The 22,489-nt window shown below is 38.2% G+C and overlaps 1 protein-coding gene across 3 annotated transcripts in view; it reads right to left on the reverse strand.

Annotated features, from left to right (window-relative positions):
• LOC145457889 (uncharacterized) overlaps positions 1 to 22,489 on the reverse strand; it is a 444,934-nt gene that overhangs the window by 40,943 nt on the left and 381,502 nt on the right. For all 3 annotated transcript variants that reach the window (XM_080336199.1, XM_080336192.1, XM_080336185.1), the window contains 12 exons: positions 22,106 to 22,256; positions 21,925 to 22,048; positions 20,853 to 21,008; positions 18,355 to 18,621; positions 17,628 to 17,709; positions 16,838 to 16,959; positions 16,060 to 16,184; positions 15,954 to 15,997; positions 15,197 to 15,294; positions 14,335 to 14,500; positions 13,766 to 13,823; positions 13,092 to 13,212 (listed from right to left, as the gene is read on the reverse strand). In XM_080336199.1, the coding sequence (XP_080192325.1) occupies positions 13,092 to 13,212; positions 13,766 to 13,823; positions 14,335 to 14,500; positions 15,197 to 15,294; positions 15,954 to 15,997; positions 16,060 to 16,184; positions 16,838 to 16,959; positions 17,628 to 17,709; positions 18,355 to 18,621; positions 20,853 to 21,008; positions 21,925 to 22,048; positions 22,106 to 22,256 (1,514 nt within the window). The remainder of the gene's footprint in view (positions 1 to 13,091; positions 13,213 to 13,765; positions 13,824 to 14,334; positions 14,501 to 15,196; positions 15,295 to 15,953; positions 15,998 to 16,059; positions 16,185 to 16,837; positions 16,960 to 17,627; positions 17,710 to 18,354; positions 18,622 to 20,852; positions 21,009 to 21,924; positions 22,049 to 22,105; positions 22,257 to 22,489) is intronic.

A 22,489-nucleotide genomic window follows, 5' to 3' on the forward strand; every position in this document is an offset into this window, starting at 1 on the left:
TTTTCTGTTCACCCCATGAAAGTGTTAGGTTTTCTATAGAAACGATGTTCACCAAATTTGGTTCAATTCCAACCAGTGGAAGCGGAGTTATTGCCGTCGAAAAATTTGGATTTGAATAAAATAGTATTTACGGTGGGCACACTTATAATAAATAATTGAAGAATTAGTCACCGTAAATACTATTATATTGATAATTCAAATTTTTCGTTATTTATTTTTATATAATAGAAACTTTCTTCTCCTGTAGCAATGCGGCTACTGGTTGGAATTGAACCAAATTTGGTGCGTAGGCTTAAATTAGGTAACCTAACAATTTTATCAAGCAGCCAGGACGATTTGAGAAAAAAAGTCATTTTTAAAGACCCCTACTAAGCACGGCATTGGATTTTGTTCGAGCCATTTACCGTAATATTGTCGACTATTGAGCTACTACTACAAATCGTGGGAAAAATGATTTCAAAGAATAGAAATCGACTCATTCAGGACTGTGTGAGTATGGACGGGGATATCAAAAGCAGAAAACTCGGCAATGCAGGAGGGGAACATAGCATCCTGGCCCTTTTTCGACTATAAACTGTGTTAAATTTTGGATTTTGAGAGTAATAATGTGAATTGTACATGTTACGAAATTGAAGTGGCTTTTCCTCGAAACATTATTTTTCCATACCTTGAAAGTTTGAAATCATTTTTGTGGCAGAAAAAAACGTCCAATCAACGTGACAATTAGAAGTCCTAAGTGTCTTGGGATGCTTGGGACATTAAAAAAGTTTATCTTCTTGTTTGGGTAAGGGGTCCCTCCCTTCAGGTTCACCGAAGTCAAAAATTTACAATTTTTTTAAAAATTTTTGAAACAAAAACATTTTTCCGGAAATTAGCCCTTATTATGATAAAAAAAAACTTTTGACTGCCTTATTTGAAGTAATAGGAATCTATAAAAATCGATGTGAAGAAATTTCACTGAAAATTTTGCCACAATGACTTTTGCCAAAATTTCTTTCATAGATACCGGAAAAAGTGTAAATGTCAAAAACTAGTCGGCCATTTCATACCAAATTTCAACCAACGTTAGAATATGCACTGATGCACATTGTGTGCAAATTTCAGAAAGATTTCCTAGTATTAAAGTTATAGGTGTATGATTGATTTTATAATTCGAGGTTGTAGCTTGGCCACGATTGTACCTTGCCATTTCATTGAACAGCGCTACGAAATAGCTTATACCATAAATAATACTTCGCAAATTATGAAATCCCAATTAGGCCGTGTGACTAGAAAATGGAATCCGCCGGTATGGAACCACCGAAATGACCAGAAGAACCTGATCTGATGATCGCCTGTGCGCTGGTTGACACCACCACATGTTTTCCAACACGTTCTGATACTTTTTCAGATCACCCTCACCAGCGAATTCTCTGTTTCTTTGTTTATTTTGCAGGCCTACATTCCATACATTTCTCATATTGTGTTTATTTTTCTTTATTCTGCAATATGCTTTTATTTATGTTCTAGCGTCGACCTGGGCATTGTGCGTTCGCGGAAAGTTCCATGGAATTGGAACTAAAAAATCCATTTATTAATGTTCATGTGTGGACAAAAACTACTACGTATTGAAGCGACAGCTCCGTCTATTGCAAGCGATCTTGGTAACTGCGCCCAAAACTACAGCACCACCCCACAAATAAATTACATTTATATTTGTTTTGCCACGTTGCTAAAAAGTTCGCTAATACGAAAATTGGTTGTCGTTATTTCGTTGGTAGCTAATTCATACTGTGAGGCTTGCCAAGCATAAATTCATGTGAATAATTCTTTAAAGGCGTCTTAATTATCGCGCAGATCATCTGGAAGTGACATTACGGTAAACCATGATTCGGGTCAGTCTGGGAGGCATAGGCATCAGAGTTGGATCAATTGTAATTTGTAATGTAATTGAATGTAATTAATTACATATTTCAATGTAATTGTAATGTAATTGTAATTGAAGCATTTTTATTTTGTGTAATTGTAATTGTAATTTGACAAAAATTTTGCTCAATTACAATTTCAATTACATTAAATTGCTATTGAGACCTGACAAGCACAACATAAAATAATTGACTTATAATGCATTCTCTTTAAATGTCGACAAGGAATTTGGTGGATCCATTCGCGGAGGCCCTTGACTGCGCCCTTGCGGGCGAAGTTTTTTATTTTTACCGCTATGCTGGCCTCGGCTGCTATTGTATACAATTATTAGATTACTAACCAACGGATGGATTCGCAACACGTGACTCACGATTGAATACGCCGAGAAGCGAACTGCTGAGCCGGCTACAAGCAGCAGAATTGATAGTCCCATAGCTGGCGATCCAAGCGTCGAAATTTGATATGTATGGTCCCAATCGAAAGCTAGTGTCGCACTTATTCCACAATAAAAGTATATTTCCAGGCAATGGTACCATCCCAAAATAGTCGTGAAAGTCTGGGAATCGGCATTGTTCTGAACAATCGCTGGGAGTAATTGGTCATTGTTGTGGTCATGCTGCTGCGGCGCTCTCACTTTTCAGAACAGTCGGCCTTAAACGGCTATTTTGGAGCAGTTACATTGCCCTGACGAGATTTTAATTTTAATTTTCGGAATTAGTGCACGATAGCTTACGGGTAATTCCAGCCCAAATCAGACATGGGGTAATCGCGATTAGTAATCGTAATCGATTACGACGATTACAGCATTTTCAAGTAATCGTAATCGCAATCGATTACATTCGAAAAAAATCCGAAGTAATCGTAATCGTAATCGACTACTTCACATATCTAATCGATTTCTTTGTGAAAGAACGATTACTTTTTATTTGTATACAAGGACTATGATATAAACTGGACATTAGTTAGTAAGGAAGAGATGTTATCCCTGGTTTATTGATTTGATTTTCAAACGCCACTGCTCATTATTACGTCAGAAGTCCTAGCGTTGCTCGTCATTGCGTAACAAGCATCCACACATAGATATTCGATGTACAATTGTATTGTACACGTACGTAGTAGCGTGATTGTAAGAAAACCCGCCATGCAGACGCCACTTCTCGCAGCAGGAAAATCATCACCACTCAGTCTCATTTCCAATAGTAACTTATATGTTTGGTTATGCTTATAGTTAAACGTAGTTTGACCGTTGTTGCTTGGCGAGCAGCAGTAGGCCTGTACGTACGTACACCGGACAAAGATGAAAATTTTTGTATTCGTCAAATGAAACATTACGATTTTCACAATGAAGCATTAGAAAAACTAACAGCTGCTATATCATAACCGAGCCGTTCATTGCCTTTTCTCGTAATGGCAGCATCTGTGTTAAGTGGAAGGCAGAATTTTATGTTTACTTTATCTTTTTCTCATATGACTCATCGGGCCCCAATCGTTTTATCGCGATCCCTTACTTGATATTTGGACCTACCACCATAGCCATCCACTTATACATCACGTTAGCGTGGATTGTAGCTAGATTCAGGACCAAAACCTCAGCTATTTATCTCACACTTCAAACGTTGGTGATCAATTTTCAGGTTGGTGACTGAATTCCGTCACTAATATTGGTGATTGCAATATATTACTGTCGGGGCCTACGATATTCGCGTATCGTAGGCCCCGTTACTATTCATTTTTAATCCTCTACCAGCCCCCGATGTTCAGATTTACCGGTACGGCTGGGAGCACGTAATTCTCAATTATTTATGACATCTGATATGTTGCTATAATTACTTTTTTATGGTATGTTAATTCGTGACCTCCGTCTGTTATATAATATCAAAAAATGTAGTCGCCAAAATGTAGCATACTAAAACTTTCGTGAAACTCACACACAAATCATCATGCCTTCATTCCTCGGTGGGTGCCCCCGGTGGCATTTGTAATGTGGGGCTCAGATTGGTCTGGCAGGACTATTCGTCACGCCCGTCCATCGCGGCTATTTACAATGAACACTTACTCGAAGTTTCGGCCTAGGTCTTTTTATGGTTGCACACTTCGTGGAGTCGCATGTTGACTGAGCCTGCTTCTGTATTTTGGTGTGTCGTGGCGCGGCAATGACCGGCACCGAAATGCGAAATGTCTATGTCTATATTGTATTAGGCCTGTCTTTTTTATGGGAGGACGTAGGCCCTTATGCATTTGAAAATCAAGTTATATAGATACATTAAATCACGAGGCTCGGAGAAAATTTTCAAGTTAATTATATCTCTCAAAAATAGTAATTTATGTTGATTTACGAAATACTTTTGAGTCGCCTACGAGCTAGCCCCGCAACCTATTGGGGAGTTTGGGGTGCGGCAGTTACGGACATGGCAAGAATGCAAATCGGTGGGTGCGATAAATCGTCCTCTATAAAGTTGGGCAATGGGTAAATTATGACGCAACATGCAAATGACGCATCATTTATAAAGAAAGTTGTTATCTCATTAGGCCTTTTCATCACAATCCATATATTGACTTTCAATATAGCTTCTAAGAGTAGTTTCAAGAAGCAAACTAAATGTAATCGTGAGTAATCGTGATTACTTTGCAAATGTAATCGTAATCGTAATCGACTACTCGCTGATTTTGCTGTAATCGTAATCGTAATCGTAATCGCGTGATTGAGAAGTAATCGTAATCGCAATCGATTACATTCATGAAGTAATCACCCCATGTCTGGCCCAAATCAACTGATGCAGATAACCACGTGTTTCAAAATAAACATCAAATGCAATTCCCCAGCAACGTAGACATATTTCAAACTGAACAAAAGTTATTTTGCGAAAATCCATTCAGCGGTTTAGAATTTATGGGGATTTGAAAAAGAGCACTTTTTGTGCTCAGTCAACCGTGAAAAGGTATGATTTTTGGAACATGAACTTTAGAATTTTAATGTAAATTAGTCTTTTTCTATGGCTTTGAATGGAGTACATTTTCAGAAAGTACATAGCCTAACACTCATTTTGAATATTTTTATTATGATAATAACCTATCCGCTTGGGGTTAAAAGGGGGGCTAAAGGTGAGGCAGAAGTAAAATCAGTCATGCGTGATGAATTTTTCCAGGCTGAATTGTGAAAAAAGGTATACTTCAAATTTATTGAGTAAGGTGTCATATGAAAGCTAAGAATGAGCACTGTCCAATAAAAGCAATGCCACTAGTGATTTCAAGGATCTAAGCTGCCTTATAGCAAGAAAACTATATTCAGGTATTTTCCATGTGTCCAAAGGTATTTTTGGTTATATATTTTATACACATTCTTGACATGTATGATTGATTAATGCTTCATTAAGCATATTGAATAGCTTGGGGCAGGGCTTACTAAAATATGAAATATAAAAAGCAGGAATATAAAGTGAGTCGTGCATAGATTATTTAGCTACATACCATCATTTCTATAAATGAAATCTTCAAACAGTCTGGCGGTATAGCAGCTGTGCATGGTTGAAAAATATAATTTTAATAACTACACTAGGCACATATGATTTGGTTTCATGGGAGTTATTCTTTGTAAGTGGCAAAGATTTATCTTGCAAACTTGAAAGCTCAATGTCACATCTGTGATTTAAAAACATGGGATTTGACGACTCTGACCCGTCATAAGGATGGAATGCTTATGTGAACTTTTCAATGAGAACTATATCCTTACATATTTTAAACTTTTGCTGTGTTCTGACTAGAAATGTAGTACAGAAGTATGTCAGGGTTACATTTGCAGCAATACTTTTTATAGTATAAGCTTGATCAACAGAGACAAGCATCAACTACAAACCACTTTATATCATCACAAAGCTACAAAACTGCAACTGAAATCTTGTGATCTATTCAAATTAACAAAAAAAATCAACGTACCTGCAAGTGATAAGCTAAGAATTCGTGTAACAACGGAAGTGCTGTAAAGGGTTGTAATGACTATAGTCACTGAACTTGACTCGAGTCATTTTTTTTAAACGTTTAAAATGACCTGACTCAAGTCAATTTGTGTATTGACTCGACTTGTATTCGAGTCATTATTCATGACTCGAGACTAGGACGGCCAAGAAAGACAATTCATTGTAACTTTGAAGAATCGTAAATTCACCACATTATTGATATTTCGTCTATCAGTCTTGATACTTGGAAAATAGGGCCAGAAAATGTTAGGACTGAGGAAAATTACAATATTATGAATCCGTGCCATTTTATATCACTTTAGCAGAGTTGGGAAAAATAGGTTAAACCGGATTGATAAGTCGGACTCGAGTCATCATCCCTCTACTCACTGACTTGAAACTCGGGCTACTTGACACGGTGGGAATTGAAAATGACTCGACTTGAGTCAAAACTATAAAAGTGAGAGTGACTGGTGATTCGGAAGCTTGTGACATGGTAACAACCCTGGTGTTGTACAGGAAATGTAGCTGTTCCCGGAAGAATTTTATTGAGAATCTGTGAACAGATTTGAGTAAACTTGCTCGTTGGGCGTTTTCACAATTCTGTGAAATCAATTTCCCAATTTTGATGTTTTGCAAGTGTTGACTGGCCAAATGAGTGAATGATTGCTCTACCAGTATGCTATGTAATTTACCTGTATGAGATTTGACCGATTGTTGAGGCGATAATATGGTTGAAAAATATAATTTTGATAACTACACTAGGCACATATGATTTGGTTCCATAGGAGTTATTCTTTGTAAGTGTATGAACAGTTCTCTGCTTGAGAAAATATTTTTGAGAATATCCCCAAATATTGTGATGACAACAATACTTCAACTACTTATAGGTAAGTGGTTCTCAACCGGGGGTCCGCGAAGCATTTTCGGGGGGGGGGGGGTTAATCAGGTTGACATCAATCAGGTTTCGAAACATTTTGGATTTGAGGTTGTCAGGCAGCAAATTAGTGAAGAGTCGTTTAAAATTTAAACCTCGTCACGAAATCCATTTTTTCCTTTGGTGCCATATATGCTGCGATTATATACCGAAAGGTATTGTCGGAAGCATTACACATAATTATATTACCTCCGCCAACTCCTATCTTTTTATCAAATCAAAGGCACGGATTTTCAAGACACGACCACGTATTTCAAGAAATGCAGCTGCAGACTTTGCTTTGAAATGATAAAAGTCTACCCAATTTCTACATATAGTAAAATGTTGTTTTCAGGACAAGTCATTTTGTTGGTGTTTATCACTAGCGTACAATTGTTATTTGCACAAGACGGATTACTGTTGCAGGATTATTGAGATAAATTTGTACTAAAACTTGAGATGGTCCCCGGGTCCGTGGCGGCCAAAAGGGGTCCGCGAAGACAAAAAGGTTGAGAACCACTGTACTAGGTCATAAACAGTGTCTGGTAATCAGAGTGTAGCACAAAGGTTGTCCTTTTACTGATCATTTTACCATGACTGTCTATGTATATTAGTTACTCAGAGATGTCAGAGTGAAATGTAATGTGAAGTATAGAACTAGGCACTCAGTCGGCTGTCTCTGTATTCGTATTTTTGACTGAATAATAGTATGATTAAATGTCTGATATCACTTGTACCATGCAATGAAATGGATAGTGCTAGCTAATACATATACTTAATCAAGTAATGGTCGTAACCTATCAAAAACCAAGCAGCTGTATAAATTATACCACCCAAAATACCTTTAGATACAGGGGAAATAGCATGATCATAGTTTTCAGGCTATTGAACTGCTTATATCCTTGAAATCACTATTGGGATTCCTTTTACTGCATTGTATTTATTCTCAGCTTTCATATGATACCTTACTCAATAAATTTGGAGTGTACCTTTTATCACAATTCGACCCAGAAAATTGTGTCACGCATGACTGATTTCTTGGGGGGTTCAACTGTCACTGCTCATTTGACCCATAACCTTCTGGAATATCCAGCAAATTATTATTTACATTTAAAGTTCAGTTAACAGAGGTCACAAAAACATTGATTCACCCGCGAAAACTCAAGCCCATTATATGTAAACATAACTGCAAAATAAGTTGTTCAGAAAAGCCATTTTGACATGGTTCAACGAACGCAAAAAGTGGTATTTTTCTTATTGCGATAAAATCTCGAAGGCTTGTCCGATTTTGATAAAATCAAGTTTTTTCTGATCAGACGATCAATGTCTCCCTTTATGTGCGATTTGAAGAAAATCCATGACCATAGGGTTATCTTTTGAAAATAATTCTGTTGATTTGGGCTGGAATTACCCTTACGATAAAGACCAGATGCATCAAATTTGGACGCTTGAATCGCCAGCTCTAGGACTACAAAGTTTGCTGCTTTTAGCCGGCTCTGCAGTACGTTTGTCGGTGCATTCATCCGTGACTCACATCTTGCGCATCTATCCGTGGGTTGGCAATCTACAATACGATTTCAGATCACGATGCTGCATCGTTACTTCGTCTGGCTAACTAACCAGACCACTGGATATTATATAACGTCTTATCTGACAAAGCACGGTTTTGTTTTCACCCCTCATCCTAATTCCTACGTCCCTCGATAAAAATATTATTATTTCTTTAATTATATACTATATACGCAAATCCAACCCGTGCATGATTATAATACTTTTTTCAACGACATACTGCATACTGGAATAGTTCGAAAACGTTTTCCTTTTATTAATTACCGGGTATTTGCGTATCATGAATGAAACATGAATACTTGAATTGTTGTTAATTACGACGCTACGGTTGTCAAGGAGCACGGTTGAATTTATGATTATTCAATTACATGTTCAACAGCAGCAATTGTAATTGTAATTGTAATGTAATTGAAGCATGCAAGGAGTAATTGTAATTGTAATTGTAATTTGATATTTTTAGCATGGAGTAATTGTAATTGTAATGTAATTGAAACATGCATGAAAGTAATTGTAATTGTAATTGAACTGAAATAATGTAATTGATCCAACTCTGATAGGCATACAAAATTTTATCTGGGAGGCATGGGCATACAATATTTTTCCTATAGACGATATGTAATCTCATTCCATTGCAACTGTAGTATTTAGACCTCATTCACTGAATGTCGACTACAAAAATGCAGCATGCTCATTGCTCACATACCCGACCCGTAAGTATTCACGCCACTACATAGTGCGGCGATCAACGTTGAAATTCAGCCGGCAGCTTTACCGATTTCACGATATGTTGCCGAGTGACTTATGACATTTTTGCTCGTGCGAACAGTTGGTTTGGTGCACAGTTTTGGCACGCATATTTGAAGCCGCCAGACAAGAACGCTATCTTATAATGGTGGCTTGCAGTCGTGGTCGTGGGTATGGTTTTGGTTGCGTTCCGGGTTTAATCACAGTTAAATTAGATGCTCAAGCAAGCACTTGGCTATATACATGCTAGTTTATAGATGCTTCGTGTAAAAACATAGTTACGGTGTTGGTTACTTCATATAAATAGACAGTAATTTATACTGTCGCTCAGCTCATACGAGCCGTATAGGAACAGTGCTGGACCGAAGGTGAGCTGCTTGTGTCGTTATGTATTCGCATCGTATTAGAGGGTGCTTACTTTGTTTGAAAACTTCTGTACAAACCTTAGTCTTTACGACATAACCATAACTCAGTCATTAATTTCAGCTAGATCTAGAAGATGTATACGTTTACGTTTAGTTCAGTTTATTACTAATAATTTTATTAGATCAATAGCCTACAACTAAAGATTGCGATAAAATGAAACGATATAGGAAGGGGGCAAAACGACTTGGAGTAGTCTTCGAAGTCAAACACCCATCCAGCTGGGCCTAGGTGTTCTGAAGAAGAGCCATGCACATTGAATAAAAGTAATAGAAGATGACATGAAATGACAATCGGCAAAATTGACGTGACCTTGGCTGAAAGGCGAGCTCAATATATCAGACCGTCGTCCGGTAATCTCGAGTATTTAATCGGGAGAGGCTGCTTGAGTGCTAGTATTATACTTGTCGACTGACGTATTGATATCGAAATACTGTTCCTCGATATATCCCAATCTCTAAAACAAAACTAATTATAAACACCATAAATTTTGACGTGTTCATGTCGAACAGTGATTTGTGATGGTCGTGTTGTTGTGGATAAGAAAAGTAGACTCGACGCAAACGATGTATTTCCATGGAACGATATGATAGTTGGATGATGAAGACATGGGTGTGTTGTAGCCTACTTAATGCGCTATTGATTCGGAGGTCAAGGAATCATTCAACTTTCGGGGCAATGACTGTAATGGTGTTTATCAATTATTTTGAGCATGGCGGCTATATCAGCTACGAAGCAACTATGCCAGCTGTATATAGCAACTGTATCGGCTTATCCGTGAGATAGCGTGGTGGTTGCGATAAGCGCCCACAATTCTGACTGACCGGGTTCGATTCCTGTCGGAGGTTTATCTGGGCTCCTCTTCCCCCGCTGTTGCCGTTCTTACGGCGACAAAAAAGCCCAGTAAACGACCCGACGAAAGAAAGCACTCACAAGGAATGGAAAGAACTAGTAGAAAGGACCGCGGCTTCAAAAAAGATCAACATCGAAAAGAACTGTGACATCGGGCACTCTAGGTCGAGGTGGATGCTAGAGTAAAGGATCGCTACTGATGCGTGTCGTTCGACATCCTCCTATCTGTTCATGACATCGCATTGTGTCTTATCGCATTGTACATTGTGTGTGACTTGTTCTTAGAAGTGGAAGTATGAGTTGACTTTTGGCCAAGCCCGCACAAACAAAAACAGGTTGTGTCTAGTCTTTCGATGTCGAGTTTTGCTAAGATAGCTTAGTTAGTTCAACTGTGTGTTTATAAAAGTGTGATCGTTATTTTGCAAGTACTGAGCGATAACCTTGTTATCTGTATCAAGCAGACCACAAGTAATATAGATGATTGCAAAAGAGAAAGCGTGCCTCTAATCAGTATCTCGTCTCTTGCGTACAGCACGAACGGGTTCTGATTGTAGCATCGTATTGAGTAACTCGCCTCGCGACAATTGTTTTCTCATTATATCGGTGTTTAAGCTGTATTGCTACATTTCCCAATTAATGTTGACAAAGCCTTGTTGGAGAAACGAATATGCGCAGGAATGAATTCTGATTGTCTGGCATACACAAACACACTGTCCAATTTCGCGTTCCGATTAAACAGACTATCAGGAAACTAGGTCAAGAATTCTGTTGAACAAGCTTATGGGCGCAAATACACTTCAATTTAGACTTCAGAAAAGGAGAACTTCTATTTGGTTGAGAGAGTAGATCGGGTATGGTGCTTCTTAGCTCTAACGAGTTCGCGTAGATTACTAATTACTAGTTTCTGGGGCGTTGAGAATTTTGTATGAGGTGGCCGCCACCTCGTAAGTTGGCGCCTATGCACACAGTAACCTTCCACAGTAGACACAACAAGAAAAGGCAAACATGTCATCAGCGGCTGAAAATCGGGAGTGCATATTTAGTTATTTACACATAGTTATAACACAGAGAATACGGTAGGCTATATACTAAATAGGCCGCATCCGACCCGCCAGACGATTTCATCCAGCCCGCGAAGCAATTCTGAGTAAACTAAAAAATGCTTATATTATCCAGTATAATTCTAACAAATGCTTAGATTTTTAGCAAGAAATATTTCTATTAAATAACCCCTCAATGCAGCAAACGTCGAATATGTACATTGTTCGTAGGCCACATTATAACCACCCACAGCGGACATGTGGTTTCACTCTAGTTGCTATTAGGAACAAGTCGCTGACATTGATATCCAATTCCGAGGCAAAGGCAAATAATTGCACGCACTGCGTTAAGAGTGTTATGGACCAAAAACTAGTTATTCACACAAGCGAAAACGCAAACGCGAAATCATTATATGCAGGATACATAGAGAATATAATAGTTACACAGAAGTATATATCTGTGGTCTCACTGCTGCATCACTTCTGTATCAAAAAGCCCCTGGCCTCCAGAGAAACCCGAATCGCGATTTAATGAAATTTAACAGTCTACAGATGACCAATCACCATATTTCTTTTGCCAAGGTGTTGCTACAATTGAACCTCTATGTTCAGTAATTCAATTTATTATATTTGGTCCGGCCAGCAAGCGATCTGAAGGTCAGAATCCCGCCCGCGACGCAGGTTGAGAGTGATAGTCTTATGAAAATTTATTTTCATGGACCACAGGCTGTGTGTTTACATTACATTATGATTGCAAGTATAATTTACTATTATTGTCAATACAAATCTATAACAACTGAAAGAGCATTTACCCAAGGTAAATTTCAGATAAAAATTCGTAAAACGAGGGCAAATATGGGATTTGTGAACACCAATACAAAGCTGTGTTTAGTGGAGAACGGAAGATTGACTGTGGTGATTATTGTTCGTCGTAATCTCATGATTGTGTTGATTACGGACATGTTACCCTGCCTCTTGAATAACCAGAAATTCGAAAAAAATATAACGATACTGCTGCTACAGCAATGAAACAGCTTAGTAGCAAAATTAGAGTAATGGATAACATTCGGAAATGTCTTGAACTTCAAGTGAGAGGTCTAGCCAGCTCTGAGACTACTAACAACAAGATGGGATTGCAACAATGAAATCATTCTTAAGCCTTGTTCACATGGTTAGTTTTCACTCCCACAAACGATGCATATAAATATAGGACACCATCAGTAGTCGCTGATGCAACACGGGTAGTATTATACACTGTATTTGTTGTTCTACTGCTTCCACTATGAAAGTTTTCAAACCTAAAATAACATTGATCGCAACGTTGTCACATCTTCTCAAATTACGAAGAGATTTTATGGATTTCAATGAACGGCAACACAATTTCCAGTAAATGAGTTTCAAACTCACACTTTTAGAATATTTCTCGGCTTTTTTGCCATAGCTACAGATATGTAGATTATCTCATATATCATTCGGATATTAGCAGAAATAGGTCGGTAGACATGGTTTCGGGCACTTTTTCAATTTCTTTCCCTTGAAACGGTATTCACAAACCAACTATTTCCTGGCCCACTTTCGTATGTTTACATGACTCTTGCTTCAGACGGGGGAATACTTCATCTAACATACTACGATATCAGGTGTGGAGTGAGCTGTATATGAATTGCCCAACCATCAAAAGACGCATACCGGAGGCCAACCCTGCTCGGATTTTTCACTCTCTTCTGACATGGTTTCTTCCGATTCGGTGTCTTCTGATTCTTCAGTCAGAGCCTTTTCAAACGTAACTTTCGCTTCTGCCTTCGTAGGACTGAAAAAGAAGGCAATATACTTATCATACAGATAGTACAGCCACATTCCTGTTGAGACATTATTGAGTTTAATAAACACGAAGCCGTTGCCTGTCCGAAAAAATAATAAGAAGCAGTCTTCATCGTCTTCTCCAGATAATGGGGTTGCCACAATGGATCGGTGCTCAGTAGTCTTCACAATGATTTGGTCACAACTTTACCTCTTTAGGTTCTTAAAAGGCAGCCAATGGAAAGAAAACCCAGAATCTTTGGTTTGCGAGACCGCGGGTGACCACAAGGTATGTGAAGAGAAAATTAAGTGACATCTCATATTTAATCAGGAATAATTATTGGGTGGCTAGTAGGCCATCACAGTTTTTAAGGATCCAGATCCATTCCCATTTGGATTATGTTGACAGCTTTAAATTCTAATTCTAATTTACCTTCAAAGATTGTGAATAGCAGTCGCAAAGGTCACTTTGCTCAATCTTGAAACTTCAGGTTGAAATTTGTTGAACGGCAAACCCATTCTAGACTGTCCGTCTTTTGAAATTGGTAGAAAATAATGCTTACCGTTCGGAATCTGATGATGCGGCTTGAGATGATTTGACAGACTTTTGCTGCTCGGTATCTGAAATTTACCGATTTCACAATCATTTTGTTTGAGACACATTCCGCGTTTGGCAGTAAACTACAGCAAAGATGAACCTAAATTACTAGGAATTAAGAGGATATGGATTGTAACTAAACTGGATGTAGATTCATAATATAACAAGGTTATTTCCAAGTATTTATAATATTCATGCATATTGTGACTGAGTTTGAATTATTAGCAGACATGCAGGCCTACTCTGATATGATGTGTGGATTCGGATTAATGGTTGAACATGAAACTGAAATTCTGGACAAGATTTAAATTTGAAAATATGAAAACAATTATTCTAACTAATATTGGAGCTATAAAACCGAGTCGTCCGTCAATATTATATCACCTCGGTTGATATCAATATTTTGATATTTCAGGTAATGGGGCGAAATGAGATAAAACAATTAGTGGATTGTTCATAGAGTACATAGCCCACGATGCGAATTAATAATACTTGTTATTATAAATAATATATGGAAGTGATTCAGCATCTTACCCGAAGAGATCTTATCGTCTTTAACAGATTCTGGCCCACTATCCTCGGATGATGATTGAGGCGGCAATGCTCGTACGTCCACGATTCTTTTGTCGGGCATGTAAATGGCGGCGTGCTTCTGATTGAGTAACTCATGAGGCACGTTGCCACGTGATAATATCGAGCTCTGAAAATACAAATTTGTGTTATTTTCGAGTAGCAAAACTTAAAATCTTGATTGGGCAGTGGTGGGTTATTTCATGAGACGGGTTTGCTATTGGAGTGACGTAAAAAGTATACAATACAAATGCAAGTCGCAGATTGAGTTCAGTCTGGCAGAGGTTATGCATAGGGTAAGCTGTCATATTCTCATATTTGGAATGAGTGAATAGATCGGAATGTATGGCGAAAAATCGGTAAAAATTTACAGCTATCACTTGCAATACCTCTGCAAGGAAATATCAAGCCGGTAAAGATATCTTAAAACGCCGAAAGGCAAAACCTTCATAATCTGAAATCACTGACTACCAATGACTCCCAGTCGGTATGAATAATCTTGGCATCTCGATATCGAATCCTTGGCTAATTTAGAAAAAAATTAATTCAACGACATGCGACATGGCATAGTTGAGTAATTGCTCAATTATCCAGCGGTGAGAAAAGTGGTCAAGAAATTCTAAGCGTCCATGCAGGAATAATTGTGAAATTAATGTAAGAACGAATTCTGAATTTTGATGAATGAATTGGAACAGTTATCAAAAGCATAATCAGACTCGATTCGATCACAATTGCATAAAACACAACATATTGAATGTGATAATACCCGGTGAATAGTACGGTTCGTTGATCGGTGAATGCCATACTTAGAAGGAGGCTACACTACCTTTTTGGTTTCGCCTTTAGAAAAAGCGGCAGACGATTGACTTCCGGGGCCTTTCAACCCTTTCATGATGGAGTAGGTAAGCTGTGAACTGCTATCCGCTGAAATTCGCCAAGACACACAATCAAACTGTTGAAAACTTTATCGATTGCCCCATCTTTATCGATTTGCACTGTAAGGGATTTCCCGCAAAATCCAATATTCCAAAGAGCCTGGCGTTCATTGCAGAGTGATGGAAATCCTCAAACCAAAATATTTTTAGAAATCATCGCCATATTTATTTAAAAAGGCAAATATGAGAAGGAGCATTGTAGTTGAATGACATCCAGGCAAAACGGTGAGTGTCATATTAGTGAGTGAACAATAAAAATGTTACACTACTGATCCCCGATAATAAGAGTTTACAATAAGTTGGTCTACCGACGGAACAACTACAATGTATAAAACAATAATGAAATGAGACGAAAACTAATGCAATGAGTAATTGGAAACCGATCAGATATCGCGATGAAGGGATATTGACCGACGTTGGCTGACATCGCTATTTCAAATTTCACATCATGAAATGTTTCAATGCTTGTTATGCTAAAGTGTGAGATGCTTAAATGTCAGGCACTCTCCTAAAATTAGATGCCAAAGGAGAACCGAACAGATTGAATCCCATGCAGCGTAAGTCGCAACAAAACAACCACACACTTATATTTGTCACCTATGCTTAGCATTAGCATTTTCTAACGCCAACGGGAGAGCAACAACATACCTTGCTCATCTTCGGATTCTGAAAATTCATGAACTTTCGGCTTCCTGGTAAACGAAACCAATATGTTGGAAAGAGTTGAGACAAACAATAAAGGAATCGTGCAAACCTTTTACGATCTGATGTTGTATGCGATGATATTGTCATAGTGTGACTCGATTTTTTTGCGGTAGTCGAACTTTTCTTCGTCATACTCGAATTTTCGTCACTAACACTTGGGTCGTTCATTCGGTCCTATGAAGATATTAGCATACTAAAATTGGTACTTTTGTGGCGATTATCAAAATTGAAGTCTGGTAGATGAATTGTAAACAGTAGTTGAAACAATTCGAAATGGATTGAATTTAAACACAAAGTTTGCTTCCGAGAGATGAACCATCCAAGGATTTTGAATACGAATATCCAATATCCTTATCCAGAGCCCTATGAATATAGTGAGATATCACTGCTGTTAATACGGCCATGAATATCCTACACCAGACAATTCAATTTTTCCATCATGCTCAAATTTGTGTCTGTTACTTTCGCAAGCATAATGAAAGGTCACTTAAATATTTTATAAACTTCAAATTGTCTGGATTGAAATGCAAGTACGTTAATCAAATTTTCCAGACCAATTAGGCCATGATTTTCAAAATCTGCTTGTTGTATCAGATATAAATTCATACGCATATCTTCCTTGTGACCGGACTCAGACTAGAGCCGGAGATATACCAAGTTGCGATGATTGTCACAGTTTGTGCAATCTTTTTACAACTTAATTTGGTGTTAACCTTAAGACTAAAATAGTAAGGGGAAGAATAATCACACCGGGATCTGTGATTGGAAGGAATTTTAACACGAAGTGTAACGAGCTAAGAAAATAAGATTGATAAAAAACAGCTAACCGTTTGCGATATCAAATGAGCGTTTTTTCCAGAGATTCCCACTTCCTGCATGCTTTCCGACGGAGCTGAATAGTCTTGACTCGCAGACAGGATCGAAATCTTATCCGATAATGTCTGTTTTACTGTAGATCACATTAAAAAACAGTGAGAAACTAACTATCTTGCATACATCACAATTGAGAAAATTCGTAATTGCTATCCTATCGAATTAGTTCAGGATGCGACTAGTTAAGAATAGAGGAGGACAGAAACAAAGTGATTCTACTTTTGAAAGTATCCCAGTAGGTTTTAGGGTTACCATATATCCTATTCTGAGAGGATTTGTCCTCTTTTTCCATCATTCGTCCCGTCATTTTCGTGAGCAAAATTGTCATCGCAACTGGGCAATGCAGACTCAATGCGGCAGTATCAAAAAGAAATTTGAAAGTATATTTTTATTGTTACTGGAGTCATACAGTGTTACCGCAAATTTCAACGGTGCACATTGCAGTTTTGCTGAAGTTAATGCCAGATGCCCTTCCTGCCCAGACTTTTGTGACCAGCGCTAGATTGGATTTCACATACCACTGGCTCGTTTTAAGTACGTGATTTGAACGGATTTGCGGATTGCGAGACTAGTGCCCCAGACATGGAGCTATAGTGAAAGTCTGCAGGTTTGTAAAATAAATCTCTGTCATAAATATATGGATCATATTTCAGAAGGTTGAAAGAAATATATTCCTCATACAGTTGATTGGGTGGACCAGGCGGTTTTGCAGAAAATCCTAGTTGATTATACTAGAAATAGTACCGATGTTGCTGGAAATCGGCATCGCTCCACCGTAGAAACTCGATTTCCCGGAATGTTGCCCGGGAATATTGACAGAAAACACCTGAAATCAAAACAAAACAGTTTACTAAAGACTGGCACAGCAACTACCAGTTATTCAACATGGGCTACCATCAGATTAACAAAGGGAGGAAGGAGGGTATGATAATATCAGATCACGCATAATCTGCATACAGACATCAAAATTTACAATGTAGGGTGCTTTGTATACAGACTCGCAGGCACATTTACGACGGGAAAATGCTTAGAAGATCAACATGATAGTAATTTACAATTATCCCTAATGATAAATTGAGACACTTATGTGGACATAAATTAAGCTGATGTTGTGGAAGATTATCATATCTACATCCACTATAGCTGGGCAACTTTAATGGGATAATGCACCAGGTCAAATCCTATTTTGACTGGGGAGAATTCTAACTCGGTTAATTTCCACAACTATCTTGACTTGACTTGGCTATAACCAACAGAATTGCCACAGTTTCCAGACGAAATACTGGTATGTAAATTAAATCCAGTCTTAATCTCGACTTATGCTGCTCGTTTGCGTCCAATAAAATGCATGTAAATTTGGATTTGGAGCAACAAAAGCCAGATGTAGATTTGGCCTTGGAAACTTTAACTCGTTTCCGTTCTATTCTACAAACGTGACCTAAAAATAAATTAGCATTGAAATCCAACTGACCAGACTGCTCTTCCGACTGGAAACGTGGGAAGGTTCCTTCTCAACGTAAAAAGGTTCCGGAGCCACTGTTCTTTCGTCCCTCACTTTCTTGATCGGCTTCAGTTTGGTTGCGTGTTTCTTGGGCTCGTGGTACGTCGCGTACTGACCGTCTCCGGAAGATATGACAGTTGGAGTGTGATAGACTGCCAATGTTTTCTTCGATGATTTCAGTGATGACGCGGTGCTGGAGCTAGCGTGGCTTCTTTTGCTTCGGGCTTCGTAGATAACCTTGGTATAGCAAAATATATCATTTTGAGCAGATAACGTCAGTACATATTTTTGTTGAGTAAGCCGGTATTTTCTGCCAAAGTGTAACATTTTTCAACTAAAATGGAACTTTGTTTATTTACAATCAAACTCTGGCTGGGTTTTATATGGCATATATACACCGGCTCATGATATACATCCACACGATCTGTGCATATGTATAGTAAATGAGTAGTAGGGGTCTTCAAAAATGACTTTCTTTGTCAAATCGTACTGGCTACTTAACAAAATTGTCAAGTTACCTAATTTAAGCCTACACACCAAATTTGGTTCAATTCTAACCAGTAGCCGCATTGCTACAGGAGAAGAGAGTTTCTATTTATTATATAACAATAACTAACAAAAAATTTGAAAATTTTCTGTTCACCCCATGAAAGTGTTAGGTTGTGTATAGAAACGATGTTCACCAAATTTGGTTCAATTCCAACCAGTGGAAGCGGAGTTATTGCCGTCGAAAAATTTGGATTATGAATAAAACAGTATTTACGGTGACCAATTCTGTAATTATTTATTATAGTGGTGCCCACTGTAAACACTATTTTATTCATAATCCAAATTTTTCGACAGCAATAACTCCGCTTCCACTGGTTGGAATTGAACCAAATTTGGTGAACATCGTTTCTATACACAACCTAACACTTTCATGGGGTGAACAGAAAATTTTCAAATTTTTTGTTAGTTATTGTTATATAATAAATAGAAACTCTCTTCTCCTGTAGCAATGCGGCTACTGGTTAGAATTGAACCAAATTTGGTGTGTAGGCTTAAATTAGGTAACCTAACAATTTTGTCAAGTAGCCAGTACGATTTGAGAAAAAAAGTCATTTTTGAAGACCCTAATGAGTAGCCTACATTATGCGCATATGCCTCTGGACAAGAAAGATGCAGATATGGCCTTGTAAGGCATTCTAAGTCTTGCACTGCCTCTCCATGCTATCCCGGTCATGCAGAGTGCCAAGCGGGAAAGTCATGAATACCAGTGTTACTAATCACGGTTTTGGTCTGACACGGTCGGGGATTGAACCTGCGACCTACCGATCAAGAAGCCGGACTCTCCACCATTGGCCGGTACCATTATTTCCATGAACACAGATATCCACCCGATACATCGGCTAGCTGATAACAATATGGTCCCATCATAACTCTACTACTATGATCTACTAGAATTAGAAAGTCGATTAGCAACATAAGTTTGGAATAGAGTGATTTTGGCAATATGAATTACAGAATAAAAGAAAACAATCTAAAAAGTAGTATATTGAGTTTCAGCCCTCTCTTCGCCTCAATTATTCAAATTTTTATGTCTGTGACATCATGTTTGGAGATACAATTGTTGATGTATATTGTTTATTTAGATTCAACTATACTACTTCTCAATTTTCCAATGAGCTCTATAGCCCATCAGCTATAACATATGTAACATATGCAAAACGGAAGCATTTCAAAAATCTACGAGCCCAAGATTACAGAATAGACTTTGATGTTAATATTTGACATAAAGCTCTTTAACCAGTGCAATATCGAAATTGAGCCGTAGTTACATCCAGCGCAGATCCAACATGCCAATTTACAAGATATTTTGACACTAATTAAACAACCCGCAACGCAGTTCGAACACACTTTGAGTCCACTTTTGCTCGAAGAAAAAGCAACAATTGCTGTGAAGGTTGTGACGAGAAGATTTTGAGCGCGATTGGCGAGTACATACCCTGTAGAATAGGGATTATCGACCCGCACTGTTATAAGGATGAAGTCTTGACAACGCTTCTGACCAGAATACAACAAGTGATGCACCGTCACCGCCATCCAATCAAACAACCAATCAATCAATATTTCAACGAGTGCCAGCGTAACGAGTAGTTATATAATGTCATACTTCATTCTTGTTGGGATAATTGTACCGTTTCTTGCCATGTGGAACGTATTACTGTCTCACAATGTCGGTTCACCACCATTAATATACGGATACAATTTTGGGTCATGGCAGAAAAAGGTCAAGAACCACTGGATTAAATGATCATGAATTCGTGAAATAGACGTAGAATACCTTACCAGGAAAATAGGAATGCATTATTTACGCCTCACATAATCTACATTTAGATCTACGATGACATATTTAACGATTGTGCAAGGGGATGGTATTGCATTTTAAAAGGCATTTTTCACTCTAAAATCAAAGTATTCAATCTCACGTTTTCCAAGGGCAGTTGCCGTTGCACGCGGGTTTTCTGTGGTTCGGTCGCCGGGGTGTTTTGTGGTACTTGTAGTGTCGGTCTGCTTTTTGGTGTGTACCCTTGCGAAGGCGCTGCGTGCACGGGGGCACCTTCAGAATCGGTGGTGGCGTGGCTCTGAAAATTGCATAGGACTGTCTGTTGAGTGCTGCACCATTTCACTGAATGAGGTACAATATATTGAGACAACTGTATAGCACAGGTGCATGGTCGATCGACTACAAACTGCCCGTCAATCACTGGTAGCTCATGTCAATGACAAAAAAGGTATAACAAGAGTGTTGATTAAGAATTTTTTCAAAATTTTACTGGCTATTTGATAAAATTGATGGGTTGGTTGAAAAAAAAGATGTAAACCAAATTTAGCTCAATTCCAACCTGTAGAAGCAGAGCTATTATTTTCAAATTTTACTGGCTACACCATGTATTGTTAACATATCTGAAAAACACTGTATAGCAAATTTCGCTCAAACCCGTAGACATGAAGATATCGGAGTGCAATTTTTGTGATATTGGCAAATTATTCAATTATTCGTTGTAGAATCTCCCATCGTATATACTAGGCTATCGTTTCAAATCAAAAATTTCCCACTCGAATAACTTCACTTCTGCCAATTAGAATTGAGCCTGATTTGCTATGCACTGTTTTAGACCCCTTGACAAGTTCATTTTAATTTAAAATTTTAGTGAAATAGCTTTTTTTCTGCAGCTTAAAATTGAGCCAAATCTGGTGCGCAGCGTTTTTATACCAACCTCACAATTTTATCCAATAGCCAGTAAAATTGGAAGAAAATTTTAAACAGCCCTAATGTGCGTGGTACATGGCTATGGCTAACTGCGAGGGAATCATAATGTAAGTAGATAGCACTCTGAAAAGTGTACAAGTTAGAAATCCTCCTGCTACTACAATAATATATACAGAGACAGTTAAAGTGGGAATTGATGATACCAGGTGGATATATGAAGCAATAACTTATACACGTATTGGAGTTGGATCTGGGGGGAATCGATAGAGTTACTAATATCAGAATACCTTCACACTAGTCCGTTCAATATGGTCGCCGACACGGTGGTCGTATGTTAACTCAATGCCATCACCGGCGGTGTTATTTTGATGAGTTTCTTGGATCCTCATTCGTTTCGACTCTCTCTTCCCCCTGAAGTAAAGCGAGATTGATACTTTCTCATTACGTTGAAATGCCAAGTCATCATACACGTGTACTCTGGGAGGCTGCGGTTGCGATACCGTGGCATCCTGATGATATTTCTCTCTTTTAATCTCTGAATGCGATATTTGATGTGTAGGTGATTCGTTGTATTGTTGCCCTTGGTCTCTGTGCCTTTTACGTTCGTCTCTTCTTTGATCTGGATTCAGAACACGATCATTGATGGTACTGAAGTAATGTAATGAATCTATTCTCGAGTACAAGTTATACATCCATTACGGAAGTACTTTTAAAATGAAGATTGGGACAAGGCGTTGCAGACTTGTATAAGTGAATCGCTAGTGACGAAGTATGCGGCATATGAGCATGTAGCACTTCGGCGTGTTACACTTGAGTATGTGTACTTAAATTTGGCTTAGGGTTGGGTTAGGG

This window comes from Botryllus schlosseri, chromosome 2, assembly GCF_051294905.1.
Source record: "Botryllus schlosseri isolate E-star chromosome 2, Bs_hap1, whole genome shotgun sequence".
Lineage (NCBI taxonomy): Eukaryota > Metazoa > Chordata > Ascidiacea > Stolidobranchia > Styelidae > Botryllus > Botryllus schlosseri.